Source organism: Primulina eburnea, chromosome 12 (assembly GCF_022965805.1).
Source record: "Primulina eburnea isolate SZY01 chromosome 12, ASM2296580v1, whole genome shotgun sequence".
Taxonomy (NCBI): Eukaryota; Viridiplantae; Streptophyta; class Magnoliopsida; order Lamiales; family Gesneriaceae; genus Primulina; species Primulina eburnea.
In genome coordinates, this window is record NC_133112.1 from 33,202,459 (window position 1) to 33,224,032 (window position 21,574).

A 21,574-nucleotide genomic window follows, 5' to 3' on the forward strand; every position below is an offset into this window, starting at 1 on the left:
GGTAGTGTACTCAACGCTACATTGCTTGGATTTTCCAGGTAGCTCCTTTGCTCGCTTTGAGTTCGGATTAGAACCGCGGTGTTATTGTTTCGAGTTTTCCTTAATCTCTTTGCTTAATTTCTATTCATTAAACCTACAAATTCCAACATCATTTTGTTATTCTTTAAATTTAATTAAAAAAACATATGGGTTGACCCGTACTTGTACCTGGACTCGAACCCCCGGGTTCAAAACCTGGATCGTAATCGTCCTACACAATTACAGTTAAGGGTTAGGATTTTGTAGACCCTAATCCACTGAGTCCAATCCAGGCCCGACCTGTGGTAAGATCTAAGTTTAGTGGGAGAAAAAACTACATTACGGAGTAGGCGGAGAAAGTTGAATTTTTTTATTACCATTTTTCCATTTGAATATGTGATTCTCACAATGATGTTTATGGATATTTATATATAATTACATTGATGTAATCAAGTTAAACCAGAAAAATCAAGAGAATGTAGTATCCGGCATTCACAGTCGTCTCTACATTTCCATGCGGAAATAAAAGAATTAAACATGAATAAAAATATTCGGTATAAATCTATGTTTTTTATCCTTTGTAGAAAACTTAATGTATCAGGACTTCTTCCTAAGGTTTGTCATGGAACAGAAAAATCAAATTACAAGACATTATTAGTTCACACTCGACTTTATGTCGAGGCACAAGATCTTATTTTTATCAATTGGAAAGCTCAGTGCCCCAGAAGGATTTTCTTGTTCTTAAGCATCAATATGATCAAGATTAAAATTCCTTCAAACGTTTTGAGAGCCTTTGCGCCGTATCCTCTTTTCGATCGGAAAGGGTGAAAATGAGTGCATGAGTGTACAAAAAAGTCTGATTATTTAGGAATATACATGTGTATCGAAAGTAATTTAATGTCCATTTGAAATTCTTTTGAATCTATCTCTTTTAATTTTCTTGTGCTATCTTATTTGAATTTTTAAGAAGACAAATCAAGATATACAATATACATATGATTTTGGAAGAAAACTACAATGCAATAATTCTTTAAAATTAAGGTAATTTCGAAATAATATGTATTTGAGATAAAAAATTTATGATTATTAAATAGTACATTAATGTCCATTGGAATACTTTGTTGTAATGATAATTTTTAACACTCAACCAATTTTATTTTTAGAAAATTTAAATAAACTAATTCAATATAGAATTTTTTTAGTAAGTATTTTGAGAAATAAATTAATTAAAATAGCAAAATTTATTTTTGGATGATTTACTTCATGAGTGATACTGAACATTGTAATCATTTTTATTTTAAATTTATTTATATAGTTTTTAGTTAAACTGATTGATATAATTAATGCAAAAAATTTTAATATAGTTTACATTTTAAATATAGTTTACAATTTGAGTAAATAAATAAAAAATTTATACATAATACATTTAATAACAGATCTTATTCATTTCAATTTTTGGGTATATCAATGAATTATGGTGGTTTCTTGCAGTTTTTATAATTATGTATTTTATAAAATGCTTTTGGCCGGAACATTTGCCATATGGTTTTATACTATCCTGAGATAAGCAATAATATCAATATTAACACGGCTGAAAGAAACTAAAATACTTTTTGAGTAAGTGAGTAATGGGTTGTGAGTTATATAGGTCGACTTTTCAACCAGGTAGCATGCGTACTATGGCTGGACCTTCTCGAGTCTCGACTACACATTGTATGTTGGATCCATGGCTGGATTTGGTTTTGCTTATGGAGGAACCAATGCTATCTTTTGGAGTTCACTGGCAAGAGTAACTTTGTCATGGGTCATTTTACCTGTAGTCGGAGCATTGATGTCATTCCTTTTCTATAAATGCATTCGAAGGGTATGTTCATCTGTTGCACAAATCTTGATCACAAAGTAGCATTGCTACATAATTTTTTTCTGAAACTCTAAGTCTCCTTAATATTTCTAGTTTGTTTACAGTGCTCAAATCCAGGACAAGCAGCCGCTGCAGCTGCACCAATTGCTGTCTTTTTAGGAGTGACCGGCATTTCTTTTGCAGCATTCCCTCCCGGCAAGACCCTTTACATAGCTTTTGCTCAGGCCTTAGCCTGTGGTGCTGCAGCTGCATTTTTAGTCGACAGAATCACAAGAAAGCAATTAGGCCACCTCCTTGCCAAGTCTGCTAAAGCAGATTCAGAGCCAAAGGAGGAAACCCATCTCAGTAAAAATATTGGCTTTCTATCCGATATAGCTGGCCCTACAGCCACCCAATTAGAACTAGTTTATGAAGTATTTGGCTACATGCAGATTTTATCAGCCAGCTTCATGTCATTTGCACATGGAGGAAATGACGTGTCCAATGCCATTGGCGCTTTGGCCGCAGCTATGTCCATTCTCCAAGGTGGCTTCAGTGGGACTGAGATTGTGATTCCTAATGATATTCTATCATGGGGTAGGATTTGGGATTGTTGCTGGGCTCATGATTTGTGGATACCGAGTTAACACTACTATTGGGAAGAAAATTGCAGAACTAACTCCAACTCGAGGATTTGCTGCTGAATTTGCCGCAGCATCCGTGGTTTTAGGGGAAACGAAACTGGGGCTCCCTATTTCTGCTACTCATACTCTGGTGGGGGCAGTGATGGGGGTAGGATTTGCTAGAGGGCTTAAGAGTGTACGAGCTGAGAGGTGACTGAGAGAGATTGTCACTTCTTGGGTTGTGACAATTCCCGCTGGTGCAACATTTGCCGTCATTTACACTTGGATCTTGGCCAAGGTCTTTTGTACTTTAACTGTATATTAGAAGATTTTAAACATTTTGGGTTTATTGTAAGCTGGAAAATTAAAAGATTTGAATTATGTCGTCACCACTGACTATATCATTCCTTTGATGTTCAATCTAAAATTTCCCTTATTTTCATCTTGTTTAATTCCAGTTCTTTTACAGATGCATCCAATACAAGTTTGAAGGAAACTATTACAGAAGAAATACCGAACGGATCATTCCACAAATACTGCAGTGCTTCTTGTTCTGAGTATCAAGCCAGCAAAAGAGATTTATGGAGATATCTCTTGTATAGAATTTAGACTTGGCTCCCATTCAGGCTCCTTCCATTTCGGCCTTTGGATTGGTGGTACAAATGGTCTCCTCTTTCTCACATTTTGTTTGACGACACTACTTGACCAAGTGTCTTTACAGATATAAAAGTCCCTAGCAGAACCTACTGATTCATCTAACCAATCATCTCCAACATCTTCAACCTCTTTCCATTTCAAGATTGACACGCTACTCTCATCAGTTTCATTAGTTCTCCCTTTTTGTGAGGATCTACGCTTCAATTTCTCCACGGTAGTAGACCGAATCACATAGTATTTATGCCCGGGTAACAGCATATCATCAGCTGATAAAAGGGATTCATAGGGACGCTTGAAGACGTTAGGCCTAGTAATACACATACCTGGATATTTCCGAATCACGGTCGAGGCAGAGACTGCACTTTGATACATTTCTATTCGACCACCAGCATGAACTATTCGAACGGAAAGAGCTTTGAGTTGTGTGCTTGCACTGAATGAAATAGTTTCATCTTGCAGCTCCACTCTTTTGGAATTGTTTGCTTTGCTGGAACTAGCCCATAAACACGAGAACATCTTTTCGGCATCACTAAGGTCCTTGCAGAATTTTGTGCATAGTGCATGCTTATAATAATTAAAGTCGGCAACTTTCTTGGGCCTCTAGGATCTCAAAAGTAGTAAAGCTTTGTTGATGGCAAAAATCCTTTTTTGTCTTGAAGGGCTATGCATATTCAGAATTTTATCGAAGGGTCCAATGACAAGTCCAAATCTCAGAGCTGACAAAGAATATCAGACAAGAAAGTAGTTTCTCGGTTTCTCCTCCTACGTTGATAACAAAAATAAGGAATCAAACTTATAAAAGCATCCACCATGTTGCTAAAAATAACCTGGGATGTCGCTTCTTTGCCAGGCTTGCAAACACATTCGAGTGTTGATATCGTACTCCCAAAGCCCTGATAATACCTGCCGTTCCAGCTTCTTCTTTCTTCCACTAATCCAGTTGTTATGAAGGATGAGACAACCTTTATCCGTGCATATATTCTTTATGTCTTTTTCCTCCCAGAGGCCTCCATATGCACCATTTGGAAAGAGGTCTCTGTTCAAGAAATGAACCAACAAATTTGTTTCAGGCTCCACGCATTGGTTATCATCTAATCTGTTGGACCCACCTTCACCACATAATGTGTCGTAGAAACTCGGTTGTTCAGAGAAATTGGAGTTAGCTGCATGCTTCACTACCTTCTCCAATGCCTTGATGGTAATAGTGTCCGAATGAGCATAATAGAAACCAGAGTTAAGGCGTCGAGGTAAGTTTATTGGCCCTGCAAGAAGATAACATGTTTGAGTGGCTAAGAAACATAAGATTCGGATCTCTCAAGTTCATTTTTCCATTATTCCGTTACCTGCAGTGTTATATTCATCGGACTGGACCACAAGAACAGCGGGACCAAAAGACCTAAGATAGGGCAATGGATTCTCAAACCAGTACACATCCACATCACTTAAAAGTACATTATAACCAAGCTTTAGTATCTGTAAAACCATTCTTGACTTGACTTTTGTTACTTTCCGAAAACATTCGGTCCCAAAATGGCAGTCATCGAAGCTGATGTTGGTTGGAGGATTTGAAAACTTGATCACTGGGAGGCCCTAGCATTGTATGCATAAGAAAATGTCAATATAACAATGTCTACTCTCATGGAAATGTTGGAAAATGAGTCGCGTAAAAGTTCAAGACAACTAAAGCCCAAGAAGTTAATTGGATTTCTAATATTCCTGAGCATATAACTTTCTTTCGAGGTATCACCTGCATGATGGAGAACTCGTATATTTCAGTGTCCAGAGCACAGACCAAGAAATTTGACAATTGGAGGTGGCGAAGCCTGCACACCCAGCTCATTAGCATATCTTTGTAACTATATCCAGCAACACCTAGTACAATTGTCTTGTTCTGATCAGCACGAATTGACAGAAGATTCTCAAGAGAGAATGACAGTGTCATTGAGTTCCACAATCTTGACTGCTCATTCACTAGGCGTCCTTCAGTTTCTTCGAGTGATTTTATTGAATCAAGACAACCCTGTATTTCCTCTTCCATTGGAGACAGAGATACGCCTTTTTTCCACAAGTTCAATGATCTTTTATAACCCGGTTTATAAGCAATGTGTTGGTTTTTATTAACAAAAAGATAGTGTCCTCCGTACTCAAATAGCATGAGCACACTTGAATAGTTAGCTTTGCGAAAAGAAAATGATCCATAAAGCATTCCCAGAAGGGAATTGCCATGTAGTTCCCAACTTCTACTCGATATGTAACTTTCTTGGTGAAGGTCGTTGAGGTAAAAACTTGAAATAGTCGGACTAGCATCGATTACAAGCCTAAAATCAGAGTTCATGGCCTCGGTAATGAGCCATTGATTGTGGAGTCCTTTGCCATACAAAAACGGTGGAAGGATGCCCTTATGAAGAGGCAAATCCCCGTTATTCCATGCGATGATCATTCTTTCTCCAAATAGCTTTCCACACGATCTCTGAGAAAGAAACTCCTGCAACTGATGAATGAGGATAAAACATTAGTATAAATCCCCCACGCCTGATCAAGACCAAAAATGAACCCAATTTCCTCATACTTCTTTTATTCCAATATGTTTACCATCATCTGTCAGCCACCTTCTCCCATCGGAATCCAAATGAAAAGGGAAATGGGAAATATTTTGTGTTGCGGCAATGAGGAGCCAGTCTTCGTCGAGCTTGTGGGCATAATTCAAAGTGGAAACAAAGTCCGATAAGATAATTGCATCAGGATCTACCAGTACAGAAACATCTGATGATGATGCCAGGGATCTCGCAACCACTGGAATGAAAAAATGGTGTACCCAGGAACCTGTACAGAATAAAGGACTAGTTTTGAGCAAATTGCACCATTATCTTAGGAAAATCAGTCCATATCAGAATTATAATCTTGGTGCAGCATATTACGCATCATACTTCTAGCCCGAATTACTATCATCAAAACAAGATTTCGTTAAGGTTAAAACAATCAGACATTCCGAAATGTGACTGACCCACAAGAATTCAAGTTATTTAAAGAAAAAAAAAACAAATTAACAACTCCAAACCATATCACAAGAACCTTAAATCAATATCTCAACTCTGGAAAAAAAAACGAGAAGACTCACGTGAAGTCAATATTAGGCTCAACTAAGACCCTGGATCCCAATGATTCCGCCAGGGAGAAAACAGAAGGATCTTGGCCGAAAAGAACAACATCAATATGTTCAGATAAACCAAGCCATGATCTCACAGCAAGAGCCTGCCTTTCACCTATTAAACCAGTGAAAGGCCGCGGTGCAGTAAAAAGAGTAATCTTGGGGCCGTCGTAAAAAACCTTCTGTTTCTTGGGCAACAACAGGGTGGCATAGAAGGATACACAGATCAAGAAAATCCCACAAATCCAAACAAGCCACAGCCCACTTTTCAAAGCCTGCGATATCAGAAAAACTCAACATTTGAGCACCACACAACGTGAACTTAATCAAAACCAAGGGAGCTGTAAAGTTTGAGTCTTTTTCACCTTCTTGTAGTAGAAACTGGAGAAGAGTATAGAAAAGCGAGCTTCCATTACGTTACTCTTTAGAAATGTATGAATGAAGTGAAGCGAGATTGCTATTCCAAACACAGCTTTTACGTGTTTATTCAACGGAAAATGGGTAATAGGGGAGAGTGGAAACGCCACAGCCTCCACCTTTAGCCACCAAAAATGCCGCTCAAAGCATGCGACCTATCATCCCTATGTGGGGATCACAGTTTTTTCAAAGTCAAAACAATTTAATTTAATTATTAATTATTAAGTATATATATATATATATATATATATATATATATATATATATATTATTTTTAATGTTTATTTTCTATCATGCTTCGACTACCGTTGACTCCAAATCCAGATTTGAGCAGGCGCACGTATCCGCTGCTTCAAAACAATATTAAATCAAAGTTTTCACGAAAAATTCTAATTGTCACAAAACCCTTATATAAAATAAATTAGTTAAAATATCAATAAGTTAAACATGAAATGAAATTTGACAGGCCTAATATGACAGATTTATATATGGTAATTTGGTGAATTTTCGATTTTTATTATAGGATTTCTGGGATAGTAATAGAACAAGGTCTGATATATATTAGAGGAGATCAGGGCGTTGCAGATATGTATGAAAAATATAAGAACTTAGACTTAATAACTATTTGGATGGAGGAGATTGTGTCACTCCCTGATATGGTTTTGGACCTAGATGAAATCACTATCGATCCTGAGGAGATTTTATGTTATATTGAATATAGTAAAGTTGGTGAGGTTGTTGGGAAGAGAAAGAGAAACGAAGATAAAAAGAGTGAAGTTGAGTGATGCATTGATGGTGGTGAGGAAGATGACCTCATAAGCCTTGATGGATCAGATGAGGAAGGCCCTAGACATCCAATTTATAAAGAGAGGCAAGATATGAAACAATTCAAACTTCTTGTTGGTATGAAATTCAAAAGTGCACAAGAATTTAGGGAGATGTTGAGAAATTATATTGTTAGAATGAGTTATGATTTGTTGTTGAAAAAGAATTAGAGTATTAGGATAAGAGTTGTGATTGGAGGTTCATGCCTCCTTGGTTCAAGGTGTGTTAATGTTCCAAATCAAAACAATTAAGGGATAACACATGTGCAAGATCGCATTGCAACATATTAGCTTACTACAAATACTTGGCAAGTATTATTGAAATCATTGTGAGAGATGACCCAAACATCAATATTGATCAGCTCAAGAATATAATTTTCAGGAAATGTGCAGCAGACGTGAGCTACTGGAAGTTTTAAGGGCAAAGAGGGTTGTTATTCAGAATATCAGATGGGTCGATAATATCTAGTATCAGCTGCTTAGGGATTATTGTGAGACAGTGTTGAAATTTAATCAAGACAACAAGATTGTAATCACGATGAAGGAACAATTTGAGCCCCCCAATCCTTGATAAATTGCATTTCAGATTGCAGGCAATAGCAGCTAGCTTCTTGTTAGGTTGTAGACCAGTTATTGGTCTGGATGGTTGTTCTCTTAAAACAATACATGGTGGGAAACTTTTAGTTCTATTTGTAGGGAAGAGAATGATAACATGGTTCACATTGCATTGGTTGTTGTACAAGTTGAGAACATGGAGAACTGGAGATGGTTTCTTAGGGGATTTTTAGAAAATATAGGAGGAGTGAGATAGCGTAAATGGACTTCCATCTCAGATAGTCAGACGGGTCTTGTTGAAGCTTTGAAGGATTTGGTACCTGATTCTGAGCAAAGATTTTGCTTAAGTAAGACACATGTATCAAAACTTCAAAAAAAAAAAAAAAAAAATTACCTCGAAGGCTGGTAATACATCAAAAAATTGATTTTGATGGTCACATGCGGAGGATAGCCCAAGTATATCCCAAATTAAATTCTACCTATGAGACAGCTTCTGAATGGCTCAAAAATATCCCACTAGTTAATTGGGATAGAAGTCACTTCCCCATAGATTGTTTGTCCGGTGTTGTAGTAAATAACTTTTGTGAATCATTCGACTGCTATCCATGGATAGGAAAAGCCGATTACAACAATGTTGCAGTGTATACAAACGAAATTGATGAAGAAAATTTAACTGAAGAAAGATGGAATGGAGAAATATAAAGGTGAGATTTGTCCTAATATAATGAGAAAGATCAACAAGGACAAAAAATTCTCCAGAAACTTCTTGGAAATCTACTCAGGGGAACATGAGTACCAGATTCAATGCTTGTCTGCTCAAGGGATATTTGCCCAGTATGTGGTGGATTTGAAGAAGAAAATATGTACATGTATCATGTTCAAACTTTGTGGGTATCCTTGCTCTCATTCATGCACTGCCATTGGTAACAAGAGGCAGAGGTTGGAGAATTATATTCACAAATGCTATAGCAAGGGTGAATATTTGAGAATTTATTCACACATGATATATGTTGTGCCTGGAAAAACTTACTATTGCTCCAAAAGGTGAAATCGCTCACCTTAAGCGCCCCTCACCCCCGGCCCGACAGGATTGTGAGAGGAGGTAAATCATGGTGACTCAGCCAACCAACAGCAGCTAGACCTTATGCCACGCCGCGCACAAGGAGCTCTCCCTCATTGGAAGGAATTTAACTCACACACTGCCGCTTTGCGAGACTCGATCCCTGGTCATTGCTCCAAGATTCACTGATGCTGACCAACTGAGCTAAGCCCATACGGGCTGGAAAAACTTACTATTGCAAGTAGCTACATTGAATGCACCAGTTTTTAAGAAAAATAAAGGAAAACCTTAAAAATTGAGAATGAGAAAAGAAGATGAAGAAATTAGCAACATCTTTACAAGAAAGGGACTGACACATACATGTTCAAAGTTCTTGGAACTTGGGGTTCTTTTTATTATTAATTTAAAAATAAAAAAATATTTCAAAAATAATTCAAAATAAAATAATTTTCAAAATTAGTTTAATCCGTGTTTCGTAAACATGGATTAGAGTGAGATGGAGCATTATCTGAGCTTTGTAAGCACGGATGTTCCACGTGGAAAATATTATTATTATTATTATTATTATTATTATTATTATTATCTTTAATAATTAATTTAAGTCAAATGAAAAATATAAATATTTATAATATATGGTAATTATTAAATATTTTGTATTATTTGGTTGGGTGATTGAAAAATTAGAGATATAGAGGATTGGAGGAAGAAAATGAAAGAGAATAAAAATAATAGTCTTTTATTAATACATCAATAAGAGGTTTAAGTTTAGCATAGAGTATCGATAAAACTTACGCTGAATTATAATATTTTTATTTTATTCTTAAATTTACATTGTTTATTTTATATTTAAGAAATAATTATTAATTGAGTTTCAATCACAACATAAAAACTCACACAACGTGAAAGTATATTTATAAATATATTATTATTATTATTATTATTATTATTTTTTAATTAATTAATTAATTTAATTCGAATGCAAAATATAAAAAATATAAATATTTATAATATATGGTAATTATTAAATATTTTGTATTATTTGGTTGGGTGGTTGAAAAATTAGATATATGAGAGGATTGAAGGGAGAAATTAAAGAGAGTAAAAATAGTAATCTTTCACACACCAATAAGAGATTTAACTTTAGCATAATATTGATAAAACGTACGCTGAATTATAATATTTTTCATTCTATTCCTAAATTTACATTATATTGTTTATTTTATATTTAAGCTATTATTATTAATTGAATTTCAATCACAACATAAAAATACAATATTAATATAAAAATACAATATTAATAATATTAATATTATATATTGGAGTGAGGTGGAGCATCTGTGCTTTGTAAGCACGAATTCTCCCACGTGGACGAGCATCCGTGCTTACAAAACACGGATAATGCTCCATCTCAGTCTAATATGTGCTTACGAAGCAAGGATTAAAGTAATTTTACAAAATTATTTTATTTTGAATTATTTTTGAAATATTTTTTTATTTTTAAATTAATAATTAAAAAAACCCTTGGAACTTGACCACAACATAACAACATGTAAAAATCCAATTCGTCCAAAATAAAAATTGTATAAGGTAACAATCAATTCAAAGTTTACAAGCAAACTCTTGTTTCTACCAATTTTTCTTTCTTAAAAAACTTTCAAGGTCTCCATAAACAAATAATCATTTTATTCTTGGTACGACATGTAGAAGCTAAAAAAAGGGTGCATATGGTCCATTATGCTAGAAAAACTATCCAAGTGAAAATGGCAGTGGCAGTGCAGGATCTCGAGCAAGTTCAAGTGCAATTAGTGAGAGACGCTTTAGAGCAAGTGCAACCGCTGCTATTCGTGGTTCAACTCAAGGAACAAATCCAAATTCTAGTGCAAGAGTTGATGTTGGATGAACAAATGCATGTTCTAGTGCAATAGCTAGTGCATTTGCAAAGTCAAGTCATTTTATTACTCAATGAACTTGCTTGGTGATGTCTTTTGGTGAATCTTTTGGTGTTGTTGATATTAGGCAGTATGTTATTCAATATATTTTAAGATTCTAGTTTTTGGGCATGAGATTTGGTTTGTATTGTTTTGTGAATGCAAATGTAATGTGATGATAATGCATTTTTTCTTAATGGATTACAAGTTGAATTATTGCTATCTTTGGTGTAATTTTCTGTTGTCATTTACACAATCTATGTCATCTTTATGGATTGTAAATTTATTTTCAGAATTCTCATTAACAACTTCAATGCAAAACTCATTTTCTCGTTCATTCACAATTTACAAAATACTCATTTACATAAAACAAAACTTGTTCATTCATACACACAAATATGGAAGAAATAAAATATTTATCACAATTATTTAACTTATTTATTCCATAAAATTTTCAATTATACAATTATCCGCAACTTTCACGATTATCCGACCCCACTCCTATTTTCCATCATATCATCTCTCCCGACGACACGACTCCATATCCAGTTCTGGCAAACGTCTTAGTTTCTTTCAACCAATACGGCGCCGTCCCATTGCCGTGGTAGTCAGCAACATATCCCCTTTGGCCTTTCCTAGAAATCTCCGCATTCCCTCCTCGAGTCCCCGAACTCAAACCTCGCCTCCTTCCCTCCGACGCCGTTTTGAGCATCTTCAAGAAGGATATATACATATACTTCACCACAACCCACTTCGAATCTGTTTTCGATCATAAAGAGCGACACTTGACCAAGAGGACATCGAACCAGTCGAGGGTGAACGGAGTAGAGTACGAGAATTCCAGCGACGATGAGAATGGCAACGGGAATGGGCTTGATGAGGAGCTGGGAGAGGATGATGGGTTCGATTGGGAGAAGGAGATGAGGAAGAGGGTGAAGGACATTGAGGAGATGAAGGAGCTGGAGAAGAAAGCTGAGGAGTTGCAGAACAAGGTTGCTGTAGAATACGGCGATAGAAATGGTGGGGAAGAGACTGAAGAAGTAAAGAAAGAACTGGAAAAGGTTGGTTCTTTACATTTTTTTCGTTACAGTTACCGAATTTAGCTCTTGGTTCTATTTTTTGGCTAAGGCATGACTGCTTGCTCTGGTTCTCGTAATATGTTATTGAATCTTTGGATCTGGCTTGGTATGTATGAAAGGATAATGGAAGCTTTCGCCTACACACAGCAATCGGGGGAATGTCTCTAAATATTTGTAGTTTAGAGCTCTCTAAACTAGGCCTCAACTTTGAATATAGAAACTCAGCTATGAAAATCCATACTCAGTATAGAGCAGTTTTGATGATACCAAATCTTTCCTGGGTTCGGTCTGGTGAGCTTGAACTTTAGATCAACAATGTTTGGACCGGGGCGGATGGAACACTACCGGCTTGTATGAAACTAGTAGGTATTGGGAGGTGCCGAGAATTTTTCCGGCATGATCACTCCGATTTTTCGATTGTGTTTTGGAAAAAGGAATGAGAGAATGCAATATCTGAAATAATTCTCAAGAAAGTCTTATATCCTGAATGCCCTTCACTATGAAAATGTACATGATATTAATAGTGGTTGAGGGGACTTCTTACCATATTGAGCCGAAGTCTATTTTAGGTAAATTTCCTTATAAAATTAAACTCTTCTCCAATCACTGCAAGTTAGGGCCGGATCTCTCGCCACCTCTAATCACATGGCGAAATTCCGGCCTGATCCCTTGTCGCCTCTAATCACACGGCGAGATTCTGGCATATTCAAGGCTCATTTACGCCTTTTATTTTTGACAAAGTTATTAAGATATAGGCAGAGTACATGGGCTTGAGATTCGTAATATAAGCATCTGTGTTTGACAAGAGCTCGCTCCGGATTAATTGGACATGATACCAATGGTTTGGCTCGGCCACCGGGGCTCGGCCGAGCACTACCCCGAGCTCGGCCGAGCACAGGGCTCGGCCGACATAGCCGAGCACTACCCAGCTAGCCGAGCATTACCCTGGGCTCAGAGGCGAAGCTTATTAAGGCCCAGTGTGGGCTGCTGCCTACACTGGGCCAAAAAAAATTAATACTAATTATAAATTTGGGCAAAAAAAAATTTAATAGTAAGTGGTTCAATTTTAAAAGCCCAGCCCACACTGGACATCGATTTAGAAAACCCTTTTGACAGAATGGAGTTGCACGAAATTGTTCAAGTAGCCCTTTCTCAAAGATATTCTGATTTCATCGAGGCATCAGCACTTGTGGTTGAGGCTATAGAACTCTCTGGCCCGACTCCCGAGGTAGAATTCCACACTTCTTCTACTTCTTTCTATGTATTGTTTATTGTATTACATGTAAAAAAAGGTTAAGAAAATTTTGTACAAGGTTCCGTTCCTTTGTTGTTCATTTAAAGCGTTTGAATGATTTTGCCCCACTGTACATGTGATATGCTCATAGAGACGTCGTGTTAGGGTATTGCGAAATTTGATATGCTCATAGAGACGTGTTGGAATTTTTCCTGCCTTTAAGTTTAGGGTTATGGATTTTTTTCTGCGATTTATTTTGATTTGTGGGGTATCTCAAGGTTTGATTTTGCACTATATATTGCTAAACTTCTTTTCCTACATTGACCGATTTTTGTATCTAATTATGTTGTTTGAGCTGGAACCTGGAGAAATGTACACGCAAGTTCCGCTAATTAAAATCCTTGTTCACAATTGTGAGGTTTTGAGTGCTTTGTATTATATGCTACTAGACATGGTGATGTAAGCTAGCGTCGTATGATTTTTTGGGGCAATTTATGTATATTCAATGTATTCTATATATTGGTCCATAAAAAAAAATCAATGCGAGTTGTTTTATAAATATATATAAATAAAGCTAAACATTTATATTTTTTTATTTTATCAGGAAATTAATATTTACAATGCATAGATTTTTTAAAAGAAAAGATCCAGAACCAGAAGTACAAAGCATCAGAGATGTTAGGGTTGAAGAATTTGATTTCTCACAACTACCGGCAGATCCTGGACTTAGGACTCCAATTTGTGAATATAATGTTAATATTAGGGATCAAGTTCGAAGGGCATATTTGCAAAAAGGTCCATGTCAACCTTCAGGCTATGAATTTCCAAAAAGAAAATTTGGAGTAAGCCAATGTAGACGGTTCAATCCTTCATGGTTTAATGAATTTGGTGATTGGTTGGAGTATAGTGTAGAAAAAGATGCAGCATATTGTTTGTATTGTTATCTCTTCAAGACAACTAAGGGAAAACAAGCGGGAGGGGAGACTTTTGTTAATGAAGGATTCACAAATTGGAAGTGTAAAGATAGGTTAAATATTCATGTTGGCCAGCATGACAGCGAACATCATAAAGCTCGAATGAATTGTGAAACTTTGATGAATCAAGATGAGCACATTCAATCAGTTTTGCACAAACAGTCAAATCAAATGCGGAATGATTATCGTATCCGTCTCAATGCTTCAATTGATTGTATTAGAGTTTTGTTGCGACAAGGGCATTCATTTCGAGGTCACGATGAAACTGAAAGTTCTCTTAATCCAGGTAACTTTCTTATCCAATTGGAATTTTAGGTGCTCATAATAAAGAGATTAATGATGTGATATTGAAAAATGCTCCTAAAAATTGCAAGTTGACATCACCTGATATTCAGAAGGACATAGTGAGTGCTTGTGCCACTGAAACGATTAATGTTATTATCAGAGATATTGGTGATTCCTTGTTCTCTATTTTAGTTGATGAATCTCGTGATGTGTCAACAAAGGAGCAAATGTCAGTTGTTATCCGTTATGTGGATAGTAGTGGACATGTAAATGAACGTTTTATCGGGATTGAACATCTTACCAGTACTACATCACTCTCACTTAAAGCTGCTATTGATAAGATGTTTTCTAGACATAATTTGAGCATGTCTAAGTTGAGAGGACAAGGTTTTGATGGAGCAAGTAATATGCAGGGTAAATTTAATGGTTTAAAAGCACTCATTTTAAAGGAGAACCCATGTGCATTTTACATACATTGTTTTGCCCATCAGCTTCAACTAGCTCTTATAGCTGTGGCCAAGAAAAATCTTCCGATTTCTAATTTCTTTCGTGTTGTTGGTGATGTGTTAAATGTTGTTGGAGCATCTTGCAAACGTTCTGATCTTCTTCGGGAGAAACATTCAGATTTTATTGTCGAGGCATTGGAGAGGGGTGAGATTTCAAGTGGTCGGGGACTTAATCAAGAAACTACCCTTCAACGTGCTGGGGATACACGTTGGGGGTCACATTACAATTCTTTGATAAGCTTGATTTCCATGTTCTCTGCTGTCATTGATGTGCTTGAAATAATTTCAGAAGATGATTCCAGTTCTCCTGATCAAAAAACTGAAGCATTTAATTTATTGGAGTCAATACTTTTATTTGATTTTGCATTCAATCTACACTTGATGAAACATGTCTTAGGAATTTCGAGTGAATTGTCGACAGCATTGCAAAAAAAAGATCAGGATATTGTGAATGCAATGGATTTGGTACAAATATGCAAACAGCGACTCCAAAAAATGAGAGTTGATGGTTGGGATTCATTTTTAGAAAAAGTTCACCGGTTTTGTGAGCAACATTACATTGATGTTCTCAAAATGGATGATATGTTCACACGTTGGGCACCACGTGGTCGTCCCCATCGTAATCCACCAAAAGTGACAAATTTGCATCATTATCGTGTGGATTTATTCTATGGTGTTATCGACATGCAACTTCAAGAGTTAAATGATCGTTTCTCAGAGGCAGGTACAGAGTTACTCCTTTGTGTAGCTTGTTTGTGTCCACAAAACTTGTTTTATGCTTTTGACAAGAAAAAATTGATGCAACTAGCTGAATTTTATCCACAAGATTTTTCAAGATTTGATCTCCTCACACTTGATGATCAACTTGAAACTTATATATGTGATATGCGTTCTAACAAAGTATTTCAAGGATTGAAAGGACTTGGTGATCTTTCAGAGAAGTTAGTTATGTCAAAGAAAAATATGGTGTACCCATTGGTTTATAAGCTTTTGACATTGGCATTAATTCTACCGGTTGCAACGGCGACAGTAGAGAGGGTGTTTTCTGCCATGAGAATTGTGAAAGACAGGTTGCGCAATCGAATGAATGATGATTGGATGAATGATAGTCTCATTGTCTATGTAGAGAAAGATATATTTCTGACCGTTGATAATGAATCTATTGTACAAAGATTTCAAAATATGAAGACCCGAAAAGAACAATTGTAAGGTAGTTATTTTGTGATGTTTTTATGATTAAAAGATTTTTTTTGTTTTATTAATCATAGCATATCATAGCCTACACTGAATCTTTATTCTAGCTCCGCCCCTGCCTGGGCTCGGCCAAGGTTCTCAAGGAGACGAGAGATGATCGACCGGGCATAGGACTCGAGCACGGTCAAATATTGAGGGCATCAGTAGTAACCCCCCCTATGTGGTCTAAAAGAAGTATTGAATTTTAGACCAGTGAATCGCTAGGATTGAGCCTTAAGCCCTTGAGTTCAACATTGGTCGCGGGAAGATCTAGACCGTTCGAGTTTTTTGTAAAATTTTGGTCGGATAAGATCGGATGGGGGTATGAATCCCAAGGCCCTGAATAGGCATGATCCTAGTCGTCCATTCTTGAGTTAATCGGACGGCTCTCCTTCGTCTGACCTTCATATAAATATGGCTTTTCTTCATTCATAAATCTTACCATTCTTCCATTTCTCTCCCAAAGCACAAAGCATCTCCCATCCTTTCGACGCTCTCGGTTCGGCCAACTGTCTTGGGTTCGGTAACCTCTCGCTCCCAACTCTGCTCTTCTTGACCACTTCGGTAAGTTCTTCTTCCCGTGTTAATTGCAATAGTTTGATTAAGGAATGGATGAACCGTTATTTTTATGTGGAGTCCGAGCCGTTTCCTTGGTATTGCGATATGACTTGGGCCGAACAATTAGAATACCCGTTGGCTCGTAGCTGAGCGATGCTCCCATTAAACAGCTTTGGGGATGGGAAACCGAAGACCAAGGAAACGTGCTAAAATACTTAAGTAAGACTCCTAAGGCTAACAGCGTGCTAAAGGAATTAGGAGCTAATTGACTGGGACATATAAGATAGTGCTCGCAAAGATACTGAACAGCTTTGGGGATGGGAAACCGAAGACCCATCTCTAGTTGATCCAAATAAAAGGTGTGGTATCCGTTTGGGGGGAGATGAGCCCTATCCGTAATCTCGGGGATCAAAATATCAATTTTCTGAGACAAGCCCGATAACTCTCTAATCCTAGAGACATCGTCATATCCTAGGGCCGAAGCCTTGACTTCGTACCAGGGAAGCTCCGCCGAAGTCTTCGAAGGGGAGGGGGAAGAAGTGCCTATAGCTTCATCCATTCCTTAATCAAACTATTGCAATTAACACGGGAAGAAGAACTTACCGAAGTGGTCAAGAAGAGCAGAGTTGGGAGTGAGAGGTTACCGAACCCAAGACAGTTGGCCGAACCGAGAGCGTCGAAAGGATGGGAGATGCTTTGTGCTTTGAGAGAGAAATGGAAGAATGGTAAGATTTATGAATGAAGAAAAGCCATATTTATAGGAAGGTCAGACGAAAGAGAGCCGTCCGATTAACTCAAGAATGGACGACTAGGATCATGCCTATTCAGGGCCTTGGGATTCATACCCCCATCCGATCTTATCCGACCAAAATTTTACAAAAAACTCGAACGGTCTAGATCTTCCCGCGACCAATGTTGAACTCAAGGGCTTAAGGCTCAATCCTAGCAATTCACTGGTCTAAAATTCAATACTTCTTTTAGACCACATAGGGGGGGTTACTACTGATGCCCTCAATATTTGACCGTGCTCGAGTCCTATGCCCGGTCGATCATCTCTCGTCTCCTTGAGAACCTTGGCCGAGCCCAGGGTAATGCTCGGCTAGCTGGGTAGTGCTCGGCTATGTCGGCCGAGCCCTGTGCTCGGCCGAGCTGGTGCTCGGCCGAGCCCGGGATAGTGTTCGGCCGAGCCCCGGTGGCCGAGCCAAACCATTGGTATCATGTCCAATTAATCCGGAGCGAGCTCTTGTCAAACACAGATGCTTATATTACGAATCTCAAGCCCATGTACTCTGCCTATATCTTAATAACTTTGTCAAAAATAAAAGGCGTAAATGAGCCTTGAATATGCCAGAATCTCGCCGTGTGATTAGAGGCGACAAGGGATCAGGCCGGAATTTCGCCATGTGATTAGAGGTGGCGAGAGATCCGGCCCTAACTTGCAGTGATTGGAGAAGAGTTTAATTTTATAAGGAAATTTACCTAAAATAGACTTCGGCTCAATATGGTAAGAAGTCCCCTCAACCACTATTAATATCATGTACATTTTCATAGTGAAGGGCATTCAGGATATAAGACTTTCTTGAGAATTATTTCAGATATTGCATTCTCCCATTCCTTTTTCCAAAACACAATCGAAAAATCGGAGTGATCATGCCGGAAAAATTCTCGGCACCTCCCAATACCTACTAGTTTCATACAAGCCGGTAGTGTTCCATCCGCCCCGGTCCAAACATTGTTGATCTAAAGTTCAAGCTCACCAGACCGAACCCAGGAAAGATTTGGTATCATCAAGTTCGAACCAGTAGAGGGAGATCAACAGAGAACTTTGAGTATACTGGATCACGGAAATTTTGAATATGATGGGTTGAAAATTGGCACGATCCAGAAGCTAAAAGTAATGGTATTAAGTTGATTTCCTTGTGATGGATTGAAAGTGGTTTTTCATGATAGTTGCATGTGTAGCTCACATGTAAACGGTAATGCTAAATTTTTCTAATTTTTGGGAAGAAACTGTTTGATGTCATTTTACTGAGTTTTTAATTTAAGAATGTGAGGACAAAAATGAGTAGTTTATAACATTGTTTTCCAACTTGTTCTGAATTTTATTTTATTTTTTAAAAAAGACTTGAAATTATTTTATCTTGTTATTTAAAGATGTACTAGATTGTGGGATAAAAGATCCTTGTTTTGACCAAATATATATCACTAATCTTCTGTCTAGGGGCGTTTTCGATGAGCTTTGGGAACTTTTATGATGAGGTCTTTGTCAGTTGCATGAATTAATTGTTTATTGTCTCCATGTAGAAATCAGAGAAATGGTTATGCCATTGGCTTCTCTTGATTTGTTCTTTCATCGTAGTTTACTATATAATTCCTCTCCTTTGTCTTGCTGTGCTGTTTTTAAATATGAAACTTTTTACTAAACAATCTCGCTGGACTTGCAAAAGGAGTCGCTAGAAATGTAAGGGTTATCATTTATAAAATTAATTATTGTTAGATGTATCACATCGATTGGATTAAGTCTTTGGAAGTTGTACATATGGACTTAGACAGTCATCCCCTTAAGCTAGCTTTTTGGTCGGGTCAAGTCCAAGTCTCATTCTTAACATTTATGAGAAAATAAATACATCTATGTTCCATCCGGTGGTACCAAAGAAAACCAGATTTAGCAGAAGATTTAATTATTTTATACTTATTAGAATCATGTTGCTTCAACTAATTTGTTTTAGATTATGCTTTTCTTTGTTTAGTATGGAAAAAAATCTACTCCGAGTGACGTTAGAGTTGAATAAATTTTTTAATTTCTTATTTTTTAACTTAATATTTTTAATTGATGACATAAAAATAATTAATAGAAAAAGAAAGTGAATATGATACGCATTCGATAATAAATTTAATCAAGAAAATATTATTTCATTAAATTTTAAGTTAAATTTGCTTAGTTTGTAGACAATAAGATTGATAATTCAAATTTATTCATTTTTTAAATTAAGTCATATTAATTTGTAGTTTAAGATGAAAATTCCACCTTTAAAGTGCATTGTGTCAATTGTATGTGTTTATGGGGTGTAATGTGCCAAAATTTAATTTTTGGGTGCAAGTGTGTGCTTAGGGGTGTAACATGCCAATTACCTCCACAAAATAATGTCCATAAGTTAATTTTTTGTTGAGTGTTTGTTAATTAATCTCAATACTTCCTTCCATTTGATTTGTTTATTTAGGATGTATTTGGATTGAGTCGGTTGTAATTATGAATTTGTTTGGTTGATTTTCACTATGGGAATTTCCAAATTTAACTCCGACGAATTTATACTGTGGATGTAATAATGATAATGAATTACAAATGCATCCAGTACTAGTGTCATCTCAAATCTCTCTTCAAAGCTTTTTCTGAAATATCAGATAAGAGTAAATATGAAGGTTGTAACTGGTGGCTAGACGGCTTCTTGTCCTGAAGATCGTATTGTGTATAGATATCCACGAAGTTTGCTGTTGATGGGAAGGACCCTTGAATCTTGTTATTCATCAAATGAAATATTTTCCTTTCTACAAAAAGGAAGTTCAGTGGTGACGAAGGCTCATTTCTCACTTGCTCGATGAAACTATTAGTTGAGGAAGCATAAAATATTTTGGCATGCGGTGTATAGGTAGCAAGGGAGCGAGCAGAACGAAGACAAACAGCTCAGCTGATGTTCCAATTGGGTCAAAAAGCTTATGAAAAGGGCATGTATAGACGTGCAATCGAGTTTCTTGAAGGCGTACTCACGATCATATCTAGGTCGACCTTGTTTGGCGGGGAGGTTGGAGATTCGTTATATTATTCAAAATTATATTTTTTGGTATTTCATCATCTGAGCTGAGTGGTATTCATTTGTACAGATACAAATATGGCTTGCCATGGCTTACGAGGCCAAGAATCGCCATGCCGACTGCATTTCTTTGTATCAGCAGCTAGAAAAGACTCATCCCAGTGTCAGCATTCGATGACAAGCTGCAAATTTACGCTACATACTGCAAGCACCCAAGCTTAAGATCACTCAAGAAGAGATGGTTACTATTCCAATAATAGGTTCGAGTTATGACAGGTGAGCTGAGCTTATTTTTGCGAATCGTTGTACGTTTCCGGATGGATGCTTCACATATACACACGAGAAAGTTTTGTTAAAACTTCTCAACAATATCTCGATCACATCCAATGAGCTCAAGTGAAACAACGGTTTCAACATGTAACTTATATAATGAAGTTTAACTTTGTCTCTCTCTCTCTCTCTGTTCATTGTATCAGTTATGCGGCGACTTGGTCTGACAAGTACAAGGACCAAGACCGAAGAATGAGTGGCTCCACGACAAATCAACTTCCATCAACCAAAGACTATTTAGCCGACTTTTTGGTGTGGAAACCGCCAATTGGTTTCAAGAAAAGCAGGGCCTTCTGGGTGTTGTTAGCTTTGTGGATCGGTCTGGTTGGAGCCGCCCTCTTTCTGCAAAGTGGAACCACTCGTTATGTATAGTAAATTTCTGATGCTTTATCTTGTATTCTTTCTTCGGTACAGCTCGCTATTGTTGTGCAATTTGTCATCTTACGTGTATAGACAAATACGTGTATGTGTATATATAAATATATGTTCATATATC

General features: G+C 37.0%; 1 protein-coding gene and 2 pseudogenes across 1 annotated transcript; 2 read left to right on the plus strand and 1 right to left on the minus strand.

The window, feature by feature from the left end:
- The first annotated feature begins 1,492 nt into the window (after window positions 1-1,492).
- LOC140806831 (inorganic phosphate transporter 2-1, chloroplastic-like) lies at window positions 1,493-2,923 on the plus strand (annotated as a pseudogene).
- On the minus strand, window positions 2,897-6,857 carry LOC140807172 (beta-arabinofuranosyltransferase RAY1-like). The gene is given in 7 exon segments (XM_073163904.1): window positions 2,897-4,400; window positions 4,482-4,728; window positions 4,886-5,629; window positions 5,708-5,932; window positions 5,934-5,961; window positions 6,257-6,561; window positions 6,652-6,857. Coding segments are annotated over 7 exon segments (2,043 nt in total). The 5' UTR covers window positions 6,700-6,857; the 3' UTR covers window positions 2,897-3,954.
- Window positions 6,858-10,902: 4,045 nt separating this feature from the next.
- On the plus strand, window positions 10,903-21,565 carry LOC140806832 (uncharacterized; annotated as a pseudogene).
- Window positions 21,566-21,574: the final 9 nt, after the last annotated feature.